Source organism: Lycorma delicatula, chromosome 1, assembly GCF_047948215.1.
Source record: "Lycorma delicatula isolate Av1 chromosome 1, ASM4794821v1, whole genome shotgun sequence".
Taxonomy (NCBI): Eukaryota; Metazoa; Arthropoda; class Insecta; order Hemiptera; family Fulgoridae; genus Lycorma; species Lycorma delicatula.
This window is the reverse complement of record NC_134455.1, coordinates 149114956-149138550: the sequence shown is the minus strand read 5'-3', so window position 1 is coordinate 149138550 and position 23595 is coordinate 149114956. Positions and strand designations below refer to the sequence as shown.

The following is a 23595-nucleotide window of genomic DNA, read 5'->3' as shown; positions in this document are numbered from 1 at the left end:
ATCTTGAAAATGCTGCATAGTAGGCTAATCAGATTATTATGTCTGGTAGTAGAAAGATCGAATCACCCGGTCATATCCAGTAAAAGACGAATACACTGAGTTATTGTAAAGACAAAATTAACGAATTACAGATTTAGATATAGATCTTCTATATTATATTTTCTATATTATATTTTAGATATAGATCTTCTGTATTTTTTTAATTAACAAATGTATTTCATTCTTTGCAGCAACGCTAAAAACGTAAATTTCAATTTGCCTTTTTCATAAAAGTTACTGAAATTTTGTTAGCATTCCATACAATTCTCATCTTTGTAATACAGTTATAAAATTAATAGCGGCGTAATGGATATATTTTATCGTTAGACAACGATTAGAAATTTTAATCTTTTTAATTTCAAATCCTAAAATACATTAATTTATAAATTAAAATATAAAATACCTTTTTTATGATTAAATTAAATACTACATCTTTTTTAGAAAGCAAAAAAGAAAACGAGATTTTTCTTTAATTATAAATTTTGTTTTAGATTGTTCTTTATATTAATACCATCTAAAGTTGAATATATATATATTGAAACGATATTTTTACAACGATATTGGCAGTGAATTTATTTTTATAAGTTGATGTATTTATTTAAGGAGTTTAGATTTAAAAGATTAAAATTTGTAATTTTTATTTTACGATGAAATATTTCCATTACGCCATCAATTTTGTAAATATATATTACAAAGAAGAAGAGAATTGTTTGTAGTGGTAACAAAATTTTAGTAGTAGTTATATTTTATTAAAAAATAGTAATAACGATAATTATTACATAAATTTTCCTGTTTAAAACTTTATTTTTTTATGAAATGAACTTGAAAATGTAATAAATATCGGAATGGATTAAGTATACAGCTTATTACCGCGATAGAATGGTGGTTAACGAGCACGAAAGAAATTTTAAATAATTTCGTTTTAAAATATCAATTAATCAAATTAAAATAAATATAATGTGACAAAGTTTTAATAAATATTATTTTTACAATGATTGAATATGATACGAATATGATCACGCAACTTAAAATAATTTTATTTATTTTTCGTTAAATTCCATACAAGTAAAATAAAGCGTAAAGTAAAATAAAGTAATGAAGTGAACAGTTTCCCTAATTAAATTACTACTTTGATGAAAATACATTAAAAAAAAAAAAAATTAGAAACTTTTTTCGAAAATTTATATTTTTCAAACAGATAGATTCTAAATTGCTAAACGTAATTTTAAATTCACCGGTTGTTTTGAGAATGGATTTAAAATAACTATTGTGTTGTCTTCAGCATAAGACAAAGTTAAAGAAAACGCAATAAATATATCTAAATAAAAATTAACACGAATGCCTACCAAAAGACCTCAGCAAGTATTATTAACATAACGATAAATAAGCTAACACATTCGTAGGAAACGTTCACACGTAGCCTACACAAACAGTTTAAAATCTCATGCTGATGCTTTCAAATTGTAAATTGTAATAATCTCATTAATAGATTATAAAAAAATACGTGATCCATATTCACCTTACACAAGTAGAATATGTAACGCGTAAGTTTTATACTGTAATATAAATTTTCTTACCGTATATTTCTGAGATTTATTCAGATACAGGTCAACAAAACCTTCTACGATAAAAATCTAAACTCTGTCTGAACTAGATTTGATGAACTAAATTACTGCACCTTTTACCGATATAAATAACTTGTGTTTTTTGCCGCTAACAGACAAACGTTTGTGACCTGTCTAAATACACGCAGATCCGAAAGTAACCAGCACCCAATGCCAGGGGTTACTAAAATAAGAAAAGAGTAAAAGGGTTTCTGGCAGCCTCCTTAACCGAACGGAATATCAGAATGCCAAGCCTACTGTAATATTCAGTTCCAGAAATGAAACCGTTTTTTCGTCAAAGAGATCGGTGGTATCGTGAGGATAGTGGCTTTCAAAAAAGCATCTTTAACCTGTTCCTCTTGTTCATCAAGAGCTTCGCGTGCATTAGAGCAGAAAAAAAAATCTGGGACAGATAATGTAAAACGAGAATCGATGTACTCTCTTACTGTCGTGAACGATACAGAGCTTGTACCCAGTATGATAGTTATCAGTAATATATATTGATAAAAATAATATTTATAATAAAACAGATTCAGAATTGGTTTCGATTGTGATCTCTCTCTCAATCACTCTCTCTCTCTCTCTCTCTCTCTCTCTCTCTCTCTCTCTCTCTCTCTCTCTCTCTCTCTCTCTGTGTGTGTGTGTGTGTGTGTGTGTGTGTGTGTGTGTGTGTGTGTGTGTGTGTGTGTGTGTGTGTATCAAAGACATAATGAATTCAATGTGCATATATTGTATATATATATATATATCTATATATATATATTTACATACATATATATTTTTTATAATCTTATAACTATTCAGTACAAAAAATGAATGAGTTTTTTCTTTAATGCAGCAAAAGTTCTGATAAATTAAGAAAATCATTCAAGAAGTTTTATTCATTTATCATAAAATAAAAATATTTTATCTAATGAATAAAATATTTTTTTATCCTTCTATTTACGCTCTGCATGCATATAACCTTCACGTTTTGTGAAGGATATGGATAAATTTTGTCTTAAGGATAATTGTACATTCTAATCAAATGTGTAGAAATTGAATAGTATTTTTTTTTAAAATTCCGCCTAACCAAAACATTCATTCACTATTTTTAGCAATTATGTACTTACACATACTCGTATATTACTGTCCTGTCTAGCGCTGTAGCAGAGTTATTGCTTTGGAAGGAAAAGTATGATAATCGGTCCAATTTAAGCATATCCGGTTTTCACCGGATCTTTACGTTTTGACACCTAAGGAACCCAAAAACAGGATGGAAATTTTCCTGATGTTCGTATCATGTCGTGTCATCCTCTAAATCACCTTATATCTCCAGAACTACTAGACCGATTTTGACCAAGCTTGGTCAGATTACTTCTATATATGGGGCATTGATGACTTTCAATTTTCAACTTATAAGTTCAAGGGGTTGGTGCTGTAGAGCAAGATTCCACTCAGTATCTCGAGATTTCGCCTAATTGAGGTCTTATTTTTCTTAGGCGCATTTTTTAACAATTAAAAAATAATATTTCAAAAAAACGTTTTGCAAAATCGTACCTCCCACCCAAAAAATGCTAAGTAGCAAGTGGTTATATTGCGTCAGTAGTACTCCCTCTCACCACAAGGACCGCTGGTGTAGAACTGATGTATAGCTGCTGTAGTCTGATGTTTTGTGACGTCACACGTGAGCGGTAAAATTAAATAAATGAATAATACTTTAAGTGTAAAAAAGTATTTCAAGTAGCCGATAAAACCGCCACACCAGCGCAAATGAAATACGGTATGCGCGCGCGCTTTAGTTAGAATCATTCAATTAAATAATCAAAAAATATTATATGTAAATAAAATTATAAATATTTTAAACTGTGTGTGTAAGCCGTGCATCAGAAAAAAGCCGCGTGACAGTGAAGTCCTACAACCTAGTCCTATATATATTTATAAATTTTAATATACTGAAAAAGTAAACGTCCGTGTGGAAAAAATTATCAGAATTCAAATTTTTATTTTAATTACTGATCTTTTTCCATTCATATAATCCCAGAAAAAAAAAAATTTAATTCTTTTTTATTATTTTATATTTTTAAAGAATTAATTTATAAAACGTTTTAGATATTTCTATTACAGAAGAATGGTTTCGTACTTTACTTTCATAACAAATCGTTATCACAATAATTTTTTATTAAAGGTTTTGAGGGAAATATTCTTTTTTGAACACGGTCGTGGAATATTTTTAAGCGTATGATAAATTGCATTATTGCTATAATATGATAATGAAAAAGAATTAAAACAATCTTTCGAAGGAAGTCGAAATAAAATCGGACGGACGAAGTATATAAAGTTGTAAACAAGAAAACATCTGCAAAGGATCATAAATCATAACTCATCCAGTCGAGTGGTGGTAGTTGACTGAAGTAAAGTAGGGGATGAAAGGACTAACGATAAGGGAGATGACAAAGCTATATAAAAGTTTTGATTGCTTTACTCGACAAAAGATAAAACCCTTAGCCTATATACTATCAAAAAACAGAAAATCCACTACTGTATATACTATTATAGTATTGAATATTGACTTCTTATCTATAATAAAATTTATTCTACTCGTATTAATAACTCGGTAAACCTTTTTCTTTTCGTTTTACTAATTATTTATTGGAAGCCAATTATTGTTAAATTATGTAAACAGTAAAAATTAAAAACAGCATAAACTTTTAAAATAGTAATGAAATTTAAGTAAAGTAAATATAAAGAATATTTTCTGTTCTTTATAAACTACTGAAATTTAAATTCTACCAACTACTTCCGTAACTGAGAAATTATCCATATCAAATTATAGTGATCAAATTGAATTTTTCTACAATATCACTTTTTTTAAAATCATATTATATTTTACGAAACTAAGCAATAAAAGAATATGTTTATTTTCAAAATGAATCGGTACATCTTAGTCTTTCCGTCAATAAACCCCGACACACATTCTACTCGTAAACACTACATATTAATAGTAATATTTAAAAATATAGCTTTAACATTTATTGCTACTATAAAAAATTAAAACTAAACTGCACCTCGTAGTAATTACGTAATCAAACAGGGAAAATTTTGATACTTCCAATTCAAAGAGAGGATAGATTAAATGTATATATACGTTTAGCGTAAAAGAAAAATCCACTTCAGACTAATCGAACAAAGAAATTAAAGTACCAGCGCCTAGTAGTCATATCATGACTAAAGAGTGTTGGTTCTTTTGGCTAGCCGGATAAAGTTTATATAATTTTATTTTGTTGAATATAAAAAAAGAGTTAAATATTAAAAACTATCAAAGAATATTTTTTTTAGAAAGAAATGCAAATAAATTACTGTATTATTACGTTTATCATTTCGAGTAAGGACTAAAAATTTTCTTTAGCCAATAACTATATGAGATTGAAGATAACTCTATATTGTAATTAAATTTTTTTTAAAGGAAAGAAAAACGCAAATTTTCTATTTTATAACCTCTAACATCTTCGTAGGAATGAACATTTCTTAAATTCTCATGAGCTGCAAGACAGTTAAACTGATCCTGGAAACGTAGCTAATAATTTTACTACACGTACTACAATCATGATTATAAATAGTTCAATTACCCAGGATTACATTCTGTTCCCGTAATTAGCTGTCTTATTTTCTGTTGAAAAACCATCAAAACCAATACTTTTTTTGTAAATCGTAAATTATTTATAAAAGTGTTAACACTAGTATAAAAAAATTATACCGAATAAAGGTTCATGTTTATCCTGTATTGTTTATTAAAAATATTAATATTATAAACCGATTCTTATTTTTTCAAATTAATCCCTTTACATGATATGACTGGCCTGAATTAAGTATTTATAGTAGTGCATTTAGATTATTTCATTCGAGGTGCCAAAATACTGTAAATCAAACACAACCTGATTGTACAAATATAATACTAGAAGAAATTTGAATTCTTGCGAAAAGGAGCTCGTCAGGTTTTAAAATTAACTATGAAACTTTACATTAGGTTTTAAAATTAACTATGAAACTTTACATTTTTTAGTCTAAATAATTAATTAGCTCCATCGTAGTAATAGTACCAATAATGATACTAAAAACAACTTGATCTACCTTCGTTCTTAGTTTATTATTTTTTCTTTTATTACAATTAAGCTCTACTGTATAGGTCACGTAATAAGTTGACTGACACCGTATGAGATTGATTTTCTCAATATAGCATGAATGATGTAATTAATTAGTTAGAGATCCATGGCGCAAAACTCATTCTTTTACTTGTATCTGTTTTATTAACGACGTTGGACGGTTGGTAATAACACTTAGTTCTTTTTTCTCAACCGTTTACCGCTTAAAATTAATATACCATTTAATTTTTAACCGAAATTTTTAATGTTACCATCAGAATCCTACCAATCCGTCTACAATTTAACATCGCATAAGTAAAAAGGAAGGTACTATTTTTCATCTCAATTTGCGTACTTTACACAAGCAATTCATTAAACAAAATGCAGCCTCAGGGGTCGTTCCGATTTTACCAGCGCTGATGTCAGTTGTAATAAAAAGCTCGGGCAGAACCGGAAGCTACAATAGACAAAAGGTTCAAAATGGAAAATAAAAAATGGTCAGTTCCTTCCTTTTTTAAGAAAATTAAGTCGTTTTATACCCACCTTCATTCATCTAATAAAAGTTTGGTTGTACTATAATGTTAGTATACCTTCGAGCGCTAAGTACTGTTAATCTGCCAAGATCAAGGCTAATTTCATAGGTACTTTCAAGTATTTTCACATATCATAGATTGGTATCGGTATAACAATCAAATACCTGTATTTTTAAGTTGAAATTTTAATTTGATAATTATTATTGATGCTATTTATATTAATTTTATTTATTCAAGTAATCAAATGGATTAACAGCTATACACCTAAAACGTAAAGCTATACTTCACCTTTATAACATATAAAATATTATTAAAGAAGGAATTGTATTTTTTTTTTTTTTTTTTTTTTTTTTAATTATAAGGATATGCTAAGATACTTTTATAAAATAATACGTTAAATGATTTGAAGACGTATAATTTATATTTATGGTAATTTCTTAATTTTTTTTGTGTTTAACAGTGGGCATCGGTTGCATCCTGGTTCTTCAGGCCTGAAGCTGGGGCTCCACCTCCTTTGCCGTCAACCCCTTCAAGTGGGCAGGGGCTTACGGTACCCCCCGCCATTTGCACGGTCAGTGAAAGTGATGTTAATTTTCTGTAATATTGTATTTGCCTAATTTTAATTTAACTGCTTTTTATAATAGTATTTTTAACTTTTTATATTAATAAAATTTTTAATAATTTTAATTTTGTAATAAAGACATTTGTGTGTGTTTGTGTGGGAAGGAGAAGCAACAATTTATCACTGTTTTTTATTTAATAATTAATTGTTTGCATTATTTTTCTGGTTGTAATTTGCGGTTTAAAAAATAATTTGCTTCAGCTAAGTTTTTATTATTTCCTTTATTTTTACAGTGTTTCTTTAGTTATAAAAGAACTCAATAATTAACCTCGTTGCCAGTCGCAATTTCTTTCTTGTTGGTAACTATACGTAAAGTATTATTAATTAGCGAGATATTTCATAAAATAATCTATTAAATAACTTTTTATAGTTTTATTAACTTATCTAAATTGTTTTATTCTATTGAAGAATTATTTAGTCATAATAAGCAGACATAGTTTAACAAAGCTTTAAGAAATTTACGTTTGTACCTTTTTTTTTATTTGCCCTATAAAATTTAATTGCTACGTTATAAATATGCCGTATGTTTTATATTATCCATATTACTAATACATTATGAAAGATGATTTATGAAAAACCTACTTTTCCTTTCGTTTCAATGAAGATTCTAAAACTAGTTTTTTAAATATACAGTGCTTCCTTCCAAAATATATGTGTTCAAAATAAGTTGAATTATGTTAATTATTTATCAAATAAACACTGCTACATGTGTATGGAAAAATATTTTTACTCGATCATGAAATTCACTCGTTATGATGTATTTCTTGTTTAACTATTTTTTTTAAATATTCAATCGAAAAGGGATATAAAAGTTCCTTTTTTACTAAAAAATAAAAAAAAAAATATGTTTGTTAGGTTTTACTTATTTTTTTGTTTAGCCTCCGGAACCACCATAATGTATTACTTCAGAGGATGCATGAGGATGATATGCGTGAATGAAGTGTAGTCTTGCACAGTCTCAGGTCGACCGTTCCTGAGATGTGTGGTTAATTGAAACCCAACCACCAAAGAACACCGTTATTTACGATATAGTATTCAAATCCATATAAAAGTAACTGCCTTTATTAGGATTTGAAACTTATAACTCGACTTAAAATCAGCTATTTGCGATGACGAGTTCATCATTAGACCGACCCGGTGGGTTAGTTATGCACTAATTTAAACAAAAAGACACGATATACAAGTATTATCTAAAGTTACGTGGCCATGCCTAGCATAAAAAAAACTCAAGCCACCCTTACTAAATAATTTTGGAACGAGTGATTTGTCTCTACCGTTATCACTGAACCAAACATTTTTTTTTTCATATTGACGTGCCGATCCGGAAATGCAAAAGATGATTAATTTTACTAGTTATGCATTAACTCTGTTCACAAAAGAGACCAAATATGCAATAAAATTACTACTCTCATATAACATTTCTGACCTATGCCTCTTTTCCCTGGTAGATGCATCACATCCATAAGAAAAATTTGGACAGATAGTATAAAACGGCCAATATATTGTTTAGATGTAACCGTGCTATCGAGAAACCGTGCCTTACATGCATTGCATCTGGTTAGAAGAGGAGAAAAGATAAATGAAAATTATTATTTAATTAAAATTTACACGGCTACGTTGCTGCATATAATTATATCCTTTCCCATCTAAGTATTTTCACATGTTCTATTAACGATGTAAAACCGGAACGCAGAAAGCTGAAACGATTCGTGATGGAAATTAGCTGGACACATTTTTTAACATCATATTAAAACTGATCGCAACTTTAAATAAATATTTTTTACTGTATTATTATGAGACAAGTACCTATAAATAAAAGAAAAATATTGGTACAATTGTTTTATTTTGATATTTTAACTCAACAGTTTTTAGATAAATAATCAGTTTTATAACTTCTATCCGTAGTATATTATTTTAACAATTAGTTTGTACTTTATTTTTACTTTAATATTGAAGAAAATTACTTAATCAGCGTTAATCCGCTTTGCGAAGAAGGTATTTTGTGAAAGTTTATTTTGTTATTAATCATTTATGTTCAGCCATGAAAATTCTGTATTTATTTTTCAATGGAAGAAATGGATATTTTATTCTATTGTTTTAAAGGTTATTACGTAAGTAATATTATGCTTAGAATATATAAATAAGTAAGTAAGCAGGTACGTTTCTTGAATTGTTATGGTGAAACCAATAGTTCACCTTATGATATCATAGATCATAAGTTATATTTATAAAATAATGGTTTCTCTGTCTCTGTCTCTCTCTCTCTCTCTCTCTCTCTCTCTCTCTCTCTCTCTCTCTCTCTCTCTGTGTGTATATATATATATATATATATATATATATATATATATGTGTGTGTGTGTGTGTGTGTGTGTATATAAAGTGTATATTTGTTACATGGTTACATTAAATCTCAGACCATATATCATTGTTTAGAGTGCGAGAGAGTACAACTGAATAAGTTCTCAGATAACTAGTGATTCTGCAACGGTGTTAGCAGTATAACTCCCCCTATCTACCGAATGTACAACATTGTGTTTTGTGTTCGTGCAGAGTTAGAGTAGTCAGTGGGGATATCTGTTGGATTGGTGTAATCTATCTTGACCAAGGTACGCCCTCTAAACTAGTTATTTAGCATCAGAGAGTTGGGTCCCCCCTAATTATAGGCCTTCTTGATTATCTTTCGTCTTGCAGCATCCTGCTTTCTGCTGCAGGACGAACCCGTCACTCCGTCTCGTCCGTTCCCGAAACCAACGGACTATATAGTTCTGTCTCTCTTCGTTTCATATACGTGCACTCTATCTCTGTCTCTCCCCTCATTATCCTTTTTATCTAGACACGTACATACGTGTACTCCGACACGCTGTTCTATCACTTCTTCATCCGACCCTCTCTAACCAGCAAACTCTACTGCTTCCATTTCGTTAAAATCACGAAATCAAATCCCGGCTAGCATATTGTTGCTGGTGTTAGTTATAATAAACCGTTTTAAAAACATAACTAAAATTGTTCTGTTTTTTATTTTCTTCTTTCTTAAAATTACATTTACGAGAGTAATAAGCGTTTCAAAACAATTTTCTTTTAGATTTATTAAATTCTGCACAAAATTGTTCAAGTTGTTGATGATAGTATATAAAAAACTAGTTCGTGTAACCCTGGGCCTTAAGTTGAACGTATTGTTTTGACGTTATATGCATTCAAATAAATTTAACTGGCAGATCTGCCAGTAATAACATCTTATTAACCCTTTTGGTGATATCTTGCTGTTTGTTATTGTATTAAAGATAATATTTTCTTGAGGGCTAATTAAGTTTTAATGAAGCTTCTGAACTTATAATCACGAAGACCAGATTCTGAGATATTGGACTGTAACGGAGACCATCATTTAACGGTCGCGATATTTTTTTCTCATAAATATAGTAATGAATTTATCTTTTTTGTATTAAAAAAAAAAAATATTAGGTAAAGCTGGATTGTAGTGAATCCACAAAATGTAAATTTCCCGAAAATTACATTAAATTGAAGTACATCAAAATATAACAATCTGTTTTTCTTTTTTTTTCCTTTTTTTTAATAGTCTACAGACTTAAAAGAAGTAGGATATTAAAATAAACGAATGTGTGACAAATATAATCAGACATTACATTCAATTTTTACTGTCTTACATCAACCATATCAGTTGAAAGAAGAATAAATAAAATAACAAATTAGAAAGAAGTAAATAATATAATGCCTTATGACATTATAAAAGTAACTGGAAGTTTACTTTATAAAAATGTTTTGTTTTTAATTCTAGCATCTGCCAAGCTGCAACTTGTAGAACAAAAACATAAAATTTTAAATCTTAATAATCAGAATTTGCATTTTATTTTAATTTTTGTAAATAATTGTACTCTAAACCGGTTTTTAACTTATTTTTTAACAGCTGATGTTTTCTTTTTCTTCAGTAGCAATTTTAACTTGTCTTTGAGGAATAATTTCATTAATTCATTCTGAATCTATTTCACATTATCCAATTTCTGATATTTATTTTTGTGATTCTAAATTTATATAATTTACTCTATTAATAATCTGATTATTTCTTCTAATTAATTCCAGTATAAAAGTTTTTTATAATTATTTTTCATTCATAAAATTTTTATAGAATTCTACAGTATATATATTTTTGGAATTTTCTTTTAAGGAACTTTTATTTAAAACTAATAAATCAATGTCACTTGCGAAGAATATATATATATATATATGTGTGTGTGTGTGTGTGTAATATAAGAATTCAACATTTTGTGGAGGGTTTAGTCTTTCCGTTTACAAAAACATCACGCGAGAACCAACCGACCGATTACTTTCAAATTTTCAGGATACATTCTTGTTATCCCAGGGATGATTTTAAGCCAAAGATTAAGACCCTAGCTCCCTTTGGGGTGAAATTGTGAATATTTCCTTATCAAAAGATTTTAGTTACTACTATTCTATCCTTTATAATTTAGTTTCTTTTTCAGGAATTTGTGAAGTTCTTATACTTTAATTGTTATTTTTGTGTATTATTACAACTACAAGGATAACGAATACAGCGGTGGTCCAGGGGGCTCCGCTCCCTGGCTGAACGGGAAGGGCGCGCAAAGCGAGCCTTGACCCTCTATATTATATAATATATAGAACTACTAATCATTGTATATTGGTTTAACAGAAAATAGACAAATATACATCTACTTAATTTACCTGTATATTAAAAGGCGTTTAAAAAATAATCTTACTGATCTCGATGGCGAAGTGGTAGCCTCTCAGTCTTTCATCCGGAGGTTCTACGTTCGAATCCCCGTCAGGCATGGCATTTTTCATACGTTAAAAATTTCCATTCTCATAGGGCAAAATAACCAAAGCAGTGTTTATTTTGCCCTATGTCATCTCAAAAAAAATCTTCAGTCTTAAAACCATTCTTTGTAATTAAAATATATGTAAAGTTTATTTAAAAAAGTTTGACGTATGCATCATCATTAGTTATAGTTCCAAAATAATAATACTTTTAAAAATTTGTTGTAATCTAATGGTAACATTTTTGTTAATAAGATGTTTAAAAATAGTTTAATTTAAAATAAAAATCGAAGATTCTATTACAGATGACTCGTAAAATGAACCATACTATGATCAAAAATTAACATTATTTAGCGGAATATTTTTATAACAATATTAGCTATCTTAAATAACTTTTAATTTTATATATATATATATATATATATATATATATATATATAAAATTAATTAAGGCCGTTTAGGCTTCAATTTCAATTTTTAAGGGTGCTAACACCAAATTATTTTCCTCAGAAATTATCGGATAGATAAAATGGAGAGGTACAGAGACGGTCCGCTGGATCTGTGAACGACTACCACTTTTCCCCGTGTCTTTTTTTTAAAGGCCATGCATATAGGATTAATCTAAAAAAAAAATTAAACCTGCTTAAACAGTTATTTATTCCCTCTTCCTATGTTAGCATTTAAGATACTCATGGAACCCTCACGAATCTTGCTATAATAGGACAAGTAACTGAATGAAATGATTAGAATAATTGTAGGAGATAATTTCATATAATTCAGTGTTTATAGATATTATTTTAAAAAATCTATCAGATTAGATGGCATATATATATATATATATATATATATATATATATTAGTCTTTTTTACCCGATTGTTGGCGTCACTGAATTAACCAATTTACTATTCCAGTTAACGAATGCAGTACCTTGACAGTTGAGATCATTATAGTAATTCTATCGTGAAGGTTAACATTATATGTTTCACTGAATGCTTTATCGTTAAAAACTCAAAGAAAGGTTGATAACATACTCCCACAATTGAAACACTTTTTACTCGCGTTAATCTTTACTTCATATGAAAATAATCATTATATTTTCTACAACTGGAAGTTAATCTAATAATTAGATGAAGCTAACTAAAAGAAAACAGAAAAATAAGAGGAATTAAACCGGTACACCTTCTTAGTTTTAAATTATTTTAACTGTTATGCCTTTAAAGGGAATTTTTGTAACGCAGTTTAAATACAATTCTTCAAATTTTGTTTACTGTCATTCGATAAAATAACGCTTTCAAAACTGACCTGTACGATAATTTTATTCAAGTTGTTTGTTAATGTCGTATGGGCCAAACGTTTTGTGTATTTATATGGTTATTCTTGTTTGCAGGGATTAAATTAAAAAATTGCAGTTGCGAGTAAAAAAATATGAAAGAACTGTAATTATTAGGCAGTATTTACTAGAATAGAAAGGAGACATACGAGTGTTAAAAGACCAGAATGTTTGTTTCTTTCTCACTATCTTACATTGAAGATATACCCTTTTTGATAACCTCAGCAAGTTTTACATATTAAACCTGTTTCTATTGGGTTAGTAACTTGCTCGCTAGTTATTGCAACTTGCAACTTGCGATTTTATCTCTTTATTTATCCGTGCATATTTTTCCAACGTACTTGCTATCTACCTTTTACTTGTTTCATTACACTTGTTGTACCGTTAACTAAAATAAAAAACCTCACTAACAAGTAAAATTTCTTCTTAAAATTAGATTACGTAACCTAGGCTAACGTAATTTTTTTAAAAGAAAAATCCTTTCTAACGAAGCGAAATGCGGATATTATACATGTATTTGAATATCTCCTTTTTCATAAAATTATTCTGAGTAAGAAAAATATTATCTGAATTTTTAATAAAAGTTCAATTTTAACTGATATTTTTATTCTACGTGATGAATTTTGCATCAAAATGTATAAGTCAATTTAACGGATTTTATTACTCAATTATATTTCAGTTGGAAGATTATCAAGGTAAATTTATGTTTCACTTATTGAAAAATTCAATAACATATATATTCAATAATATATATATATACACTGTTATATATATAAAATGTCGTAGTCAAAATTCTTTCTTATACTGATCGCCTGGTATAATGAATTATTAATTTTGCATTTAATTCTGTAGAATTTTTAAAATATGTATTTCATTTATTTACTGTTTCATATTAATAACAAATTCTGTCATTTCTCAAAGTTAATTATTTAAAATAAACTATGTGACCGACTTTATTATTAATAAACGTTAAAAAACATGTAAATGTTTTCTAAGATCCAGTAATTAATACTGTTGAAGCTATAAGGCTTTATTCAGATCTCTTTTTTTTAGTTTTAGGGAAGCCATTAAAAAATAAATACGAGTTCAACAGAAATGTAGCGGTTTGTTTACATTATTGTTTTGAGTAATCTTCTATTATAGTTCTTTACTTAAAAAAAAAGAAAACAAAAAAAACAACATTTAAAGTAAAAATGTGTTTCAAGTTGTAAATGTATTGAAAATATTTTTATCCAGTCTAAATGTAGTTAGGTAATAGATTTTCGAAAATAATCACCATTACCATTTTAACATTTAGTTCGTTTCAACTAAAATTAAAAATTGTCGTAAAACTTTCTAATAATAACAATTTCATGAAAAAATATCCCGTTTCTTCATCCCGTTTCATAAATTATAATTAAAATGATAATTCATCGTCACTGCGCTACTATATTGGAGGACTGGGCAGCGTCTTTGCCTTTTATACAGAAGGTTTATCCTTTAATCTCGGGCAGCTTGGCATTTTCTATGTACTTCAATCGTAAAGTAACATTATCTAATATAAAGTAACTGTAATTAGGCTTATGCTTGTCGTTCCTTTGAGAATAAATGGTTAAAATATTTTTGTAATAGCGAATATCAATAGGTAATTAAAAATTGTATAAAGGCTATTAAAAATTGAAATTGTATTGCTGTTTGATGTAACAAAATGTATTATAGAGAATTAGTATGATTTTCCGAACACATCGTAAATTATGAAACCCCAATCATAAACGTTAACTTTTTTTTGACGGTGTTTATTTATATCTCTTAGAAATAATGCATTGAATATAATTTCCATAAGGTCGATAAATTTTCAGTAATGAGGACTGTTCTGAAATTAAATTCATAATTTTTCTGAAAGTGACGTGGATAAGCGTAAAGTAAACTCAGCTACAAAAGAATTTTAGAGAAAATTATAAGTATATTTATAGTTTAAAAAAATCATTGAAATTAAACAACTTGTTACCGACATAAAATGAAAATAAATGTATGTTACGGGAAAACGTTCTTTAGTAACAGTAAATCTGTACCGATGCACCAAATTAATGTTAACTTCTTTGTTGCTAAAATCTGGATTTATAAATAATCGTATTTTAGTTTATTATTTTACGATATGAATATTATGAAATCTATTTTTATCATATGATAAATAGTTATTCATTTGTTTTATGTAAATCACCATTTTCTAAATGTCTCTTTTACTTAATTTACAACGGTGACAACTATAATAAATTCCTTTTAAAAAGAAATATTACTGCAGTACAATAATTGCGTATTCCGTGAGAGCGTATTTCCTTACTTTATAAACTGTAACATTTTATAGTTTTCAAACAAACGGATACGTTTTGATAAAATTAAAATCAGATAACGATTAATTCACGCATTTATATTTCATTTAAATAAATCATTTCTCTCTATTTATCACTCAGTAAACGTTTAGCTTATTAAATCATAAGTTTTTTGTTTTTCACAAGTAGTTCCGTGAAGTACGCTGTTATGTACAGTTTGCTTTTAACTGGAAAACGTATCGTTTTAGTATGAAATTAAATTTTATAAATGAGAAACATAAATAAATAAATATAAATGACGAATTGTGGGAAAGTCGATTTCAATTACTTATTGTCTTAATCGTGTTTATTTACTTTAAGTTTACTTTTATAGTCTGTCGGAAGGTATGGCGATAAATGAAATTGTTAACTCTTGGGCTATCGACTGAGTTATATCGAGTCTGATCGTTAAACTTTACCGACTAAAATTATTTAATCGATCGATAATTTTAGTTCTAACGTTTTACTCTTTACCATCTTAGTTTTACCCGCCCTAAAATAAATTCATCCGTAGTAACGATAGCGTATGAATTTACTATCCTTTAATATAATTTTATTCTTTGCTTTTAATAACTTACAAATTCTTAGCGTGATTATTTTCATTTTCTCAATTATTGTACAAAAACAACCATTTTGTTTTGTTTTTTTAACATCCTCAACGCATGTCGATGACTTCACAGCGGATTCTGATTTTAGAACGTTTCCTTTTATTGTATTACCTTAAAATATTAGCTTTTATTTTAAAAACTAAAAAAAAAAAAAAAAATTGTTTACGTCATATGGAATAGTTTTGTCAAATTTCATTTTTTCAGTTTAAACCGTTTTATTAAATGCATAACATTTTTACTTCATTTCTAGTAATTCACAACTAATAAGTTTAAATATATTTCTAACAAATTAAATTTTTTTTGTGGGTACATACACTAGCAATGAAAGTCCCAAAAATATGTTTTTCATAAATTTAACCTGGTCACACCGTACTACATACAATAGAAATCTATTTTCTGTAAATCATATAAAATTAAAATAATAAAAAAGTAATTAATAAAATATACATTAAGAGAATATTAATAGAGAATATAAGTAATAAAAATACAAAAATAAACAAAGAAACTGCTGTAAATAAGGCTTTCCAAAAATATGTAATGTAAAATAAATAAACTGAAAGAATATTCCTACGACAAACTTATTGTAAGAGGATAAAATGAATTTGTAAATGTTTTTAATAAAAAAATAAATAAATTTAACTTGCTTTACGTATTAGAAAAATTAAATATTACTATTTAAAAAATTATTACATTAATAAAAAAGTATTACATAAGGAAAAAAACCTGAATTTAAATAACAACCCTCTACACACTACCTACCAGCCTACATAATAAAATGGGGAAAAAGCGAAAACAGAACAGTACCTTTATATACATGTATTAGACATGCATACGTATTACATCTTTCTATTCGTTTTCTGCTTTGGCACAAAACCAACGTCCAACATTTAACAAGTTTACTTCTACAAAATTGTTTTATTTTTTTGAAAAAAAGATTTTCAATTTTCACGAAAACAATAGTTTGGACTATTTACATTATACGTATAAGCGATCTGAGTACTTTTTCTACCAAAAAAAGTATTGTTACTGTTAGCATTGCAATCAAATTGCCTTAATCATTTAGAATAGAAAGAACTCTTATAAGAGAAAAAGAGAACGATGTAAGTTTTTTAATTTAATACGATCAAGACTAGCTTAAACACTATCTTTGGTTCCCGTAAGTGAGTCGTACTCAGTAATTTGCTTCAAAAATTTGTATATTTGATTTCATATAAAGATATTATAATCTATAATGGAAAATATCCGAAAGTGTTTTCCTATAATAACATCAATCTCTTTTATCATTTGAAGAATCCTGCTTTCACTTTCTGCAATAAATGCAGATTTATGGTACACTGACTTTATGTTTATCTCCCACATTTATTTGCGTAAAGGTAGTTTTATTATGTTCAATTTTTATAAGAATTGCTAAAAAAAAGCAGCTAGTTCTTTGTTAGTTCATCTTTACGTTAGCATTGCTTTAAGTTTCTCTGATAAATCCATTATTATGTCCGTAAAATTTTACTCGTGTAACTTTTGCGTATTTAATGTAAATTTATCTTAAAAATGTCAAATACTAGTTACAAGTTTTACAAGATGTAAAACGTTTATTTAATTAAATATGATTATTAAAACGTTTAAGTTCGTACGAATAATTAATTCCTGTTAAAATACTATATTTTTTATTTGAAATTTAATTTAAAGTAACTAATATTACTTTTGTTGTTTTCTTATAGATTATTAATCTAATGGATAAATTTCGTATTTGAGTCTGTATCTACAAATTTAATACCGCTAATATAAAATTTATCTAACTTTTGAAGTAGCGATTTTCATTTTCATAACCAAGTAATAAGTAAATTTCTTATTTGAAAAAAATCAGTGATTTATTTTTTTTTACTGTAAAACGGTAATCGAGTCTTGTTTGATATCCTCTTCCGGCTGAGCAAATCATTTCAAATAATTTAGACTCATTTAAGGCGATATGAATGTCTAGGTAGAATAAGACTAATTTAGTAAATAGATTTTCCGTTTTAATTTAAGTTATAACCTAAGTGATAACTTACTATTCGATAGAAAAATTAAAATTGTTCCTTTTTACTTCATTATACGAAGTAAAGGCTTTTGATATCGCAAAAAATTTCGGTTTTCAGATTTCAACGGAAATATCCATTTTGACTATCCCTGAATCTATTTTGACTAGTTTCGGCGTGACGTCGGTACGTAAGTATGTATCTCGCATAATTCAAAAACTATCAGCCATAGAGTATTGAAATTTTAGATTTAGGACTGTTGTAATATCTTGTTGTATACCTCGGCTTATGGTTGCAATCAACTGGACTAAAAGTATCCAAAAAAGTCCAAAATCCCCCAAAAAATTGATTTTGGACTTTTTCTTCACTGCAGTTATAATCCCTGATTGAGAGCTTTTCAACGATGTATCATAAGTGGTTCTTATTTTCATTGGTTCCAGAGTTATAGCCAAATGAAATTGTAATTAATGAATTATTTGGATCTTACAAGGAGATGACACATCGGTTCGAATCCGACTTCATATACATATGTTTTTTAACGTTTTTTTTTTCTTTTTTTTAATTTAGATATATTGCTGCTTTATTAAAACCTCTAAATGTAAAAAAAAAATTGTTACAATAAATAATAATTCAATAATAACAATAAAAACAAATTAAAATATGAAAAAAATCAGACGTTATTAGTGAAATAGAATTTTATTTATTTTTCATTTTAATTCAAAAATGTTGTTCACCAAATAACTACTTGAGTGATGTTAAACAAAATTAATATATAAACTAATATAAAATGGTGATACGGATACCACAAAAAATGTGATGCAATATGGTGTCCACCACAATGCAATTGTGTAACTGTCATTTTATTAAAGAATTGGAGGATCGTATCTCACTTTCAAATGAAATAAGTTTAAATGAAGTGCAGAAAAAATGTGTATGTGTAATTTAATAGGCGTACAAGAAAGCCATGAAGTTTCCACATCAAATGTTTTCTTATAATTATGTGGTAACGACTAACCTATTAGAAAAAAAAGTTATGTGATTTAAATTTGTTCAACTTCTCCTGCTGACTTTATTAATTAGCTTGATTTTTTTTTTTTGTTTATTAACAATTCTTTTAAAACGGTCAATTTACTTTTAACCATTTATATATCTAGTTTATCATAGTAAAATCCTGACAAAAATTCGTGAACATATTTAGAACTAATTTTAACTTTTGTTTTCGATGTAACGCCACAATATGTTTAGACATGTAACGTATTTCATATTACGTGTCGTTGGAAATAATCTACGATTAGTGTTTATCAAATGAAGCGGTAGGAGCATGAATGATGAAAATGTGTAGAAATAGCGGAGTAAGAGGTAAACCGGGATTATGGGTGGTACTTCGGTAGGTTCAGCTAATGAAAATGGAAAATAGGGGATCGGTACGTTGATTAATTTAGTTTACCTGACCGACCGCAGGGCGTGCTGGTATCGGTAAACGATTTAATCGGACATTCCTTGTTAAATTCCTCGCACGTCAACCTAACATCGTACTATATATACGAGCTGTGCAAAGCGTATGGTACGGTTATGTAATATCTTTATACCGTATAACAGTGTGGGAGGAATCTCTCCTATAAACCATTTCTCTCTCGCTCCACTCATCCCCTTTCTCGTTCTCTCTTCTACAGTATTTGTCGTTCTCTCTCTCTCTCTCTCGCACACTAATTATTCGATAACATTCAATTCCTACCACGCCATGATCAAATTATAACGGAGTGACGGTTTATCACATAATATTATTAAATGTAATTTAAGGAATGTTACAACATATTCTAATCAAATTATTGCAGCTACATATATAGTAGGCACATATATATATTATAGCGTTATACATTTTATTCATACCCTATTATTAGGGTGTCATTATTGGTATTATTTACCCAAATAATTTATCTATATCGAATTCATATAATTCTATGCGCATAATTTAGATAACATTTTTGTTTGAGGTGAATGTAGTTTTACATTTTACAATAGCTGAGAATAACACTCGGGATGTATCTTAAACAATTTTATTAAATTACGTAAAAATGCAACAAAAGTTAAAAAATTAAAACATAATTACATTTCTGTAAACGTTTTAAAAATAACCTCAAGTTCATTCTTCTTATGGTACACGATCTAGATCGAAGTGAAATTTATAAGTTTTCCTGGAAGATTCATTCTTTTATCGCTTGGGAAATATAAGGTTCTTCACATGCGTAGGATAATTTTTTTAAATTAATATAACGTATGATATAATATTAGCAGTCTTTTAGACAGATGTTACGTTCTTGCGTCTTTAGAAAAGAAACAACTTCTCTTTGACGTTAATCAGTGTAAAAACACTTCTATTTGCTAATGCAAAATTATGACGATCCTAAATTATTAAAGTAGATAATTATTCATTCGTTGAATAATACCAACAAGCTCATGTCCGATTATGTTACTTTTTTTACCGTAACATTTGTTTTTGTTACGCTTAAAAATAACTTAATTTTTAGCCTAGAACACTATTCAATGTTTTTGCTAATTTTTAGCTAAAATTTAAGCTAAGTTTTTAGAAACGTTTTGAAATACGTTTTAGGCATATAGGAAATTCTAGTTGGAAAATAATAGCAAAACCGTGATAACTGTAGTGACGTGAAATGATAACTGCAATTGTAAAAGTAATAGTAATATAAGTAAAAATATTAATCAACACATGTCGTGCGTACTACCTCTTAATAGAATATTATCCTGATGTAAAAGAGAGCTGTAACCATTTATTAAATGAATTATTTTAATTCCAGAAATTATACGTTGAAAAGGGGAAACCGAGATTAAATTTGTTGGTGTGTCCCGCCAAGGACATTAAGTGGTAAAACAGACGTTTTGGATAGCTGTCATTAGGGTCATAAAAGTGTCAAGAATAGGTAGGGTTATATACATTCTGCGTGTGTCGTGTGTATCCAACTTTTATGCGTGCGTAGAATTGCGTGCGTGTCAACCGCTATTCATTACGTCATCTAAGGGGAAGTGCGTGTGTTCTCCTTTACGTGACACTCTCGGAATCCCCAGCCGCGCCCTTTCTTCTAAAATAAGGGAAGTAATAGCTATAATAAGTGAATCGGAATCAAACGAGATATCCTTTGTCCTTCGATATAAATATTCCATTACTCTGACCAAATATAAGCGAATATACTTAACTTAAAATAGCCAGATTACATTTTAGATATGCGACATTTGAGTGAAATTTTGTTTTAAACGTTAATTTATTCCACGGTTCGTGAAATAAAAAAGAAAAAGCAACATTCTCAGGCTAACATTGGTCTACGGGAGAGACCAATAACCTATCGTACAGCCGCATAATCGATAGTAAAATTTGTTTACGTTCAACACTCTTTTTTTAAATCTATCTGTTCAAAGTATTCTTTGCAGAACTGTACGATAACCTGAAATTCTATGAATTTAAAGTATTTTAAAATACAATTTCATTTTTGCTTCCGATTTATTTTGTTTTCTAAAATTAATAATTTGCAAATTTCATAAGCTGATAGAAATCTTCACGTATTTACACTTTGTTCCTTGAATGATAAAAATAATTATCCACAGATCAAAATCTTCATTCCGGTTAGAAATATGTTACTAACAGACTAACATTAAACTGGAAGTTAATTTTATAAAACCCTCCAAAATATTAAATTAAGACTAAATTTGCCAATCTTCGTGGTGGAACGGTAGCATCTCAGCCTTTCATCCGGAAGTCTCGCGTTCGAATTCCGGTCAGGGCATGAAATTTTTCATACGCTACAGATTTTCATTCTCATAGGGAAAATTGACCAAAGAAGTCGATGCCCGTCATCTCAAATAAATAAATAAATTTAAAACAGATTATAAAAGAAATTCAAAGGTTGCCTTTTTTTTTAAATACAATACCAGGAGTATACTGTATGTTATAGTTTTATTACATCACATGCTATTAAGCAATCCGTACATCACAGGAGGCTAAACCATATATTTCTTTATATTATTTTATTTTAGATTGTATCTCTAAACAAACGGACGGCAGATTTCGTGTAGCAGTCATCCAAACCCACCCGGTTAGTCTAGTGGAGAACTCGTCATCGCAATTCAGCTGATTTCGAAGTCGAAAGTTTTAAGGTTCAAATCCTAGTAAAGGCAGTTACTTTTATACGGATTTGAATACTAGTTGTGGATATCGGTGTTGTTTGGTGGTCGGATTTCAATTAACCACAATCTCAGGAATGGTCGACCTGATACTATAAGACTTCATATACATTCATACATATCATCCACATTCATGGTCTGAACTAATACCTTACAGTGGTTTCAGAAGCTAAAAAAAATGAGAAACAGTCATCACGGTCGAAAAGGAAATTTATTTAATAAGTTTCCTATTTTTGATATTAAGTTAATCGTTGTTTTATTAAAAAAAAATATTAATTAAAGTCACTTATTAATAAAATTGTGTTCCATTAAGATAGATAATAATAAACTGATTGAATTAAACAGTAGCAGCGTTGTAGTTATGAATCTGTGATAAAACGATATGCAACTATACTTTAATATTTTCTTTAATTTTTCATTCCTACTCGATTGATTCTTTTTTAACGGCTATAACTGCAAGAAATAAAAACTTCATTATTCGGTTCAAGTCTTTTCCTTATAGCATTTAATGCTGATTTCTATCTTCTCTTGATTCTAATTCTTAAACTGAACACGATTGAAACAGAATGATTTCTTGTAGAATAAAAGAAGGTCGTAGAATAAATCTATTTAATCCATAAATATTTCATTGCTCGGTCAGGCAGATAACGAGGGGGCAATTCGGATAACCGCATTCAGACTCGCAATGATTCCAGGGACATCAATTCAGAAAACTAAACCTCTGGAATGAAACGAGAAGAATATGAGAGTCGAGAACGTCACGATTTCTGTAGACCAGTTCTGCGGTTTGGTTATCTAGAAAAGAACGCTTACTCTGTCTTCTGTGTCCTGGTATTTATTATTAAAAGTAATAATGATAGAACGGTCAGGTAAAATCGGGTATTAATCTATTGATTTAAGACCTTAAATCTCTAATGAATAAATAAAAAAGCTCTGAACGATCATAAAGCTCAAACAAATACCGAATGCAGATTTAAATTAATACAAACAATTATTTCCCACTTTTATTGTTATGTATTGTTCTAAACATATCAGATATTGTGATTGTTGTAGACTGTTATTTTCTTACGTAGATTTTTTGTATAGATGAATAAAACAAAACCGATTGTAATTATACATAGTGTTCTCACTACTGCTTCGTAATATGAGAAAGCTTCTTCAGATAAATATCACCGATAACATTTTCATAGATTTATTTTTACTACTGGTTAATAAGAATTATTTTTTTGTTAAAAATTGTTTTGAGTTGTGTATTTCAATAAAGTATGTTAAAAAGGTACCCGGCTAAAAAAAATTTATGTCGTTAAGTATAAGGAAATATATTTTAGTTTAATTCACTGGTGAATTTTTACACACAGTTCTTCTGTGAAAGAA

At 28.4% G+C, this 23595-nt stretch overlaps 1 protein-coding gene across 2 annotated transcripts in view; it reads left to right on the top strand.

Annotated features, from left to right (window-relative positions):
- LOC142324038 (zinc finger protein basonuclin-2-like) overlaps positions 1-23595 on the top strand; it is a 410165-nt gene that overhangs the window by 131882 nt on the left and 254688 nt on the right. For both annotated transcript variants that reach the window (XM_075364637.1, XM_075364629.1), the window contains exon 3: positions 6758-6868. In XM_075364637.1, coding sequence (XP_075220752.1) covers positions 6758-6868 — 111 coding nt within the window. The remainder of the gene's footprint in view (positions 1-6757; positions 6869-23595) is intronic.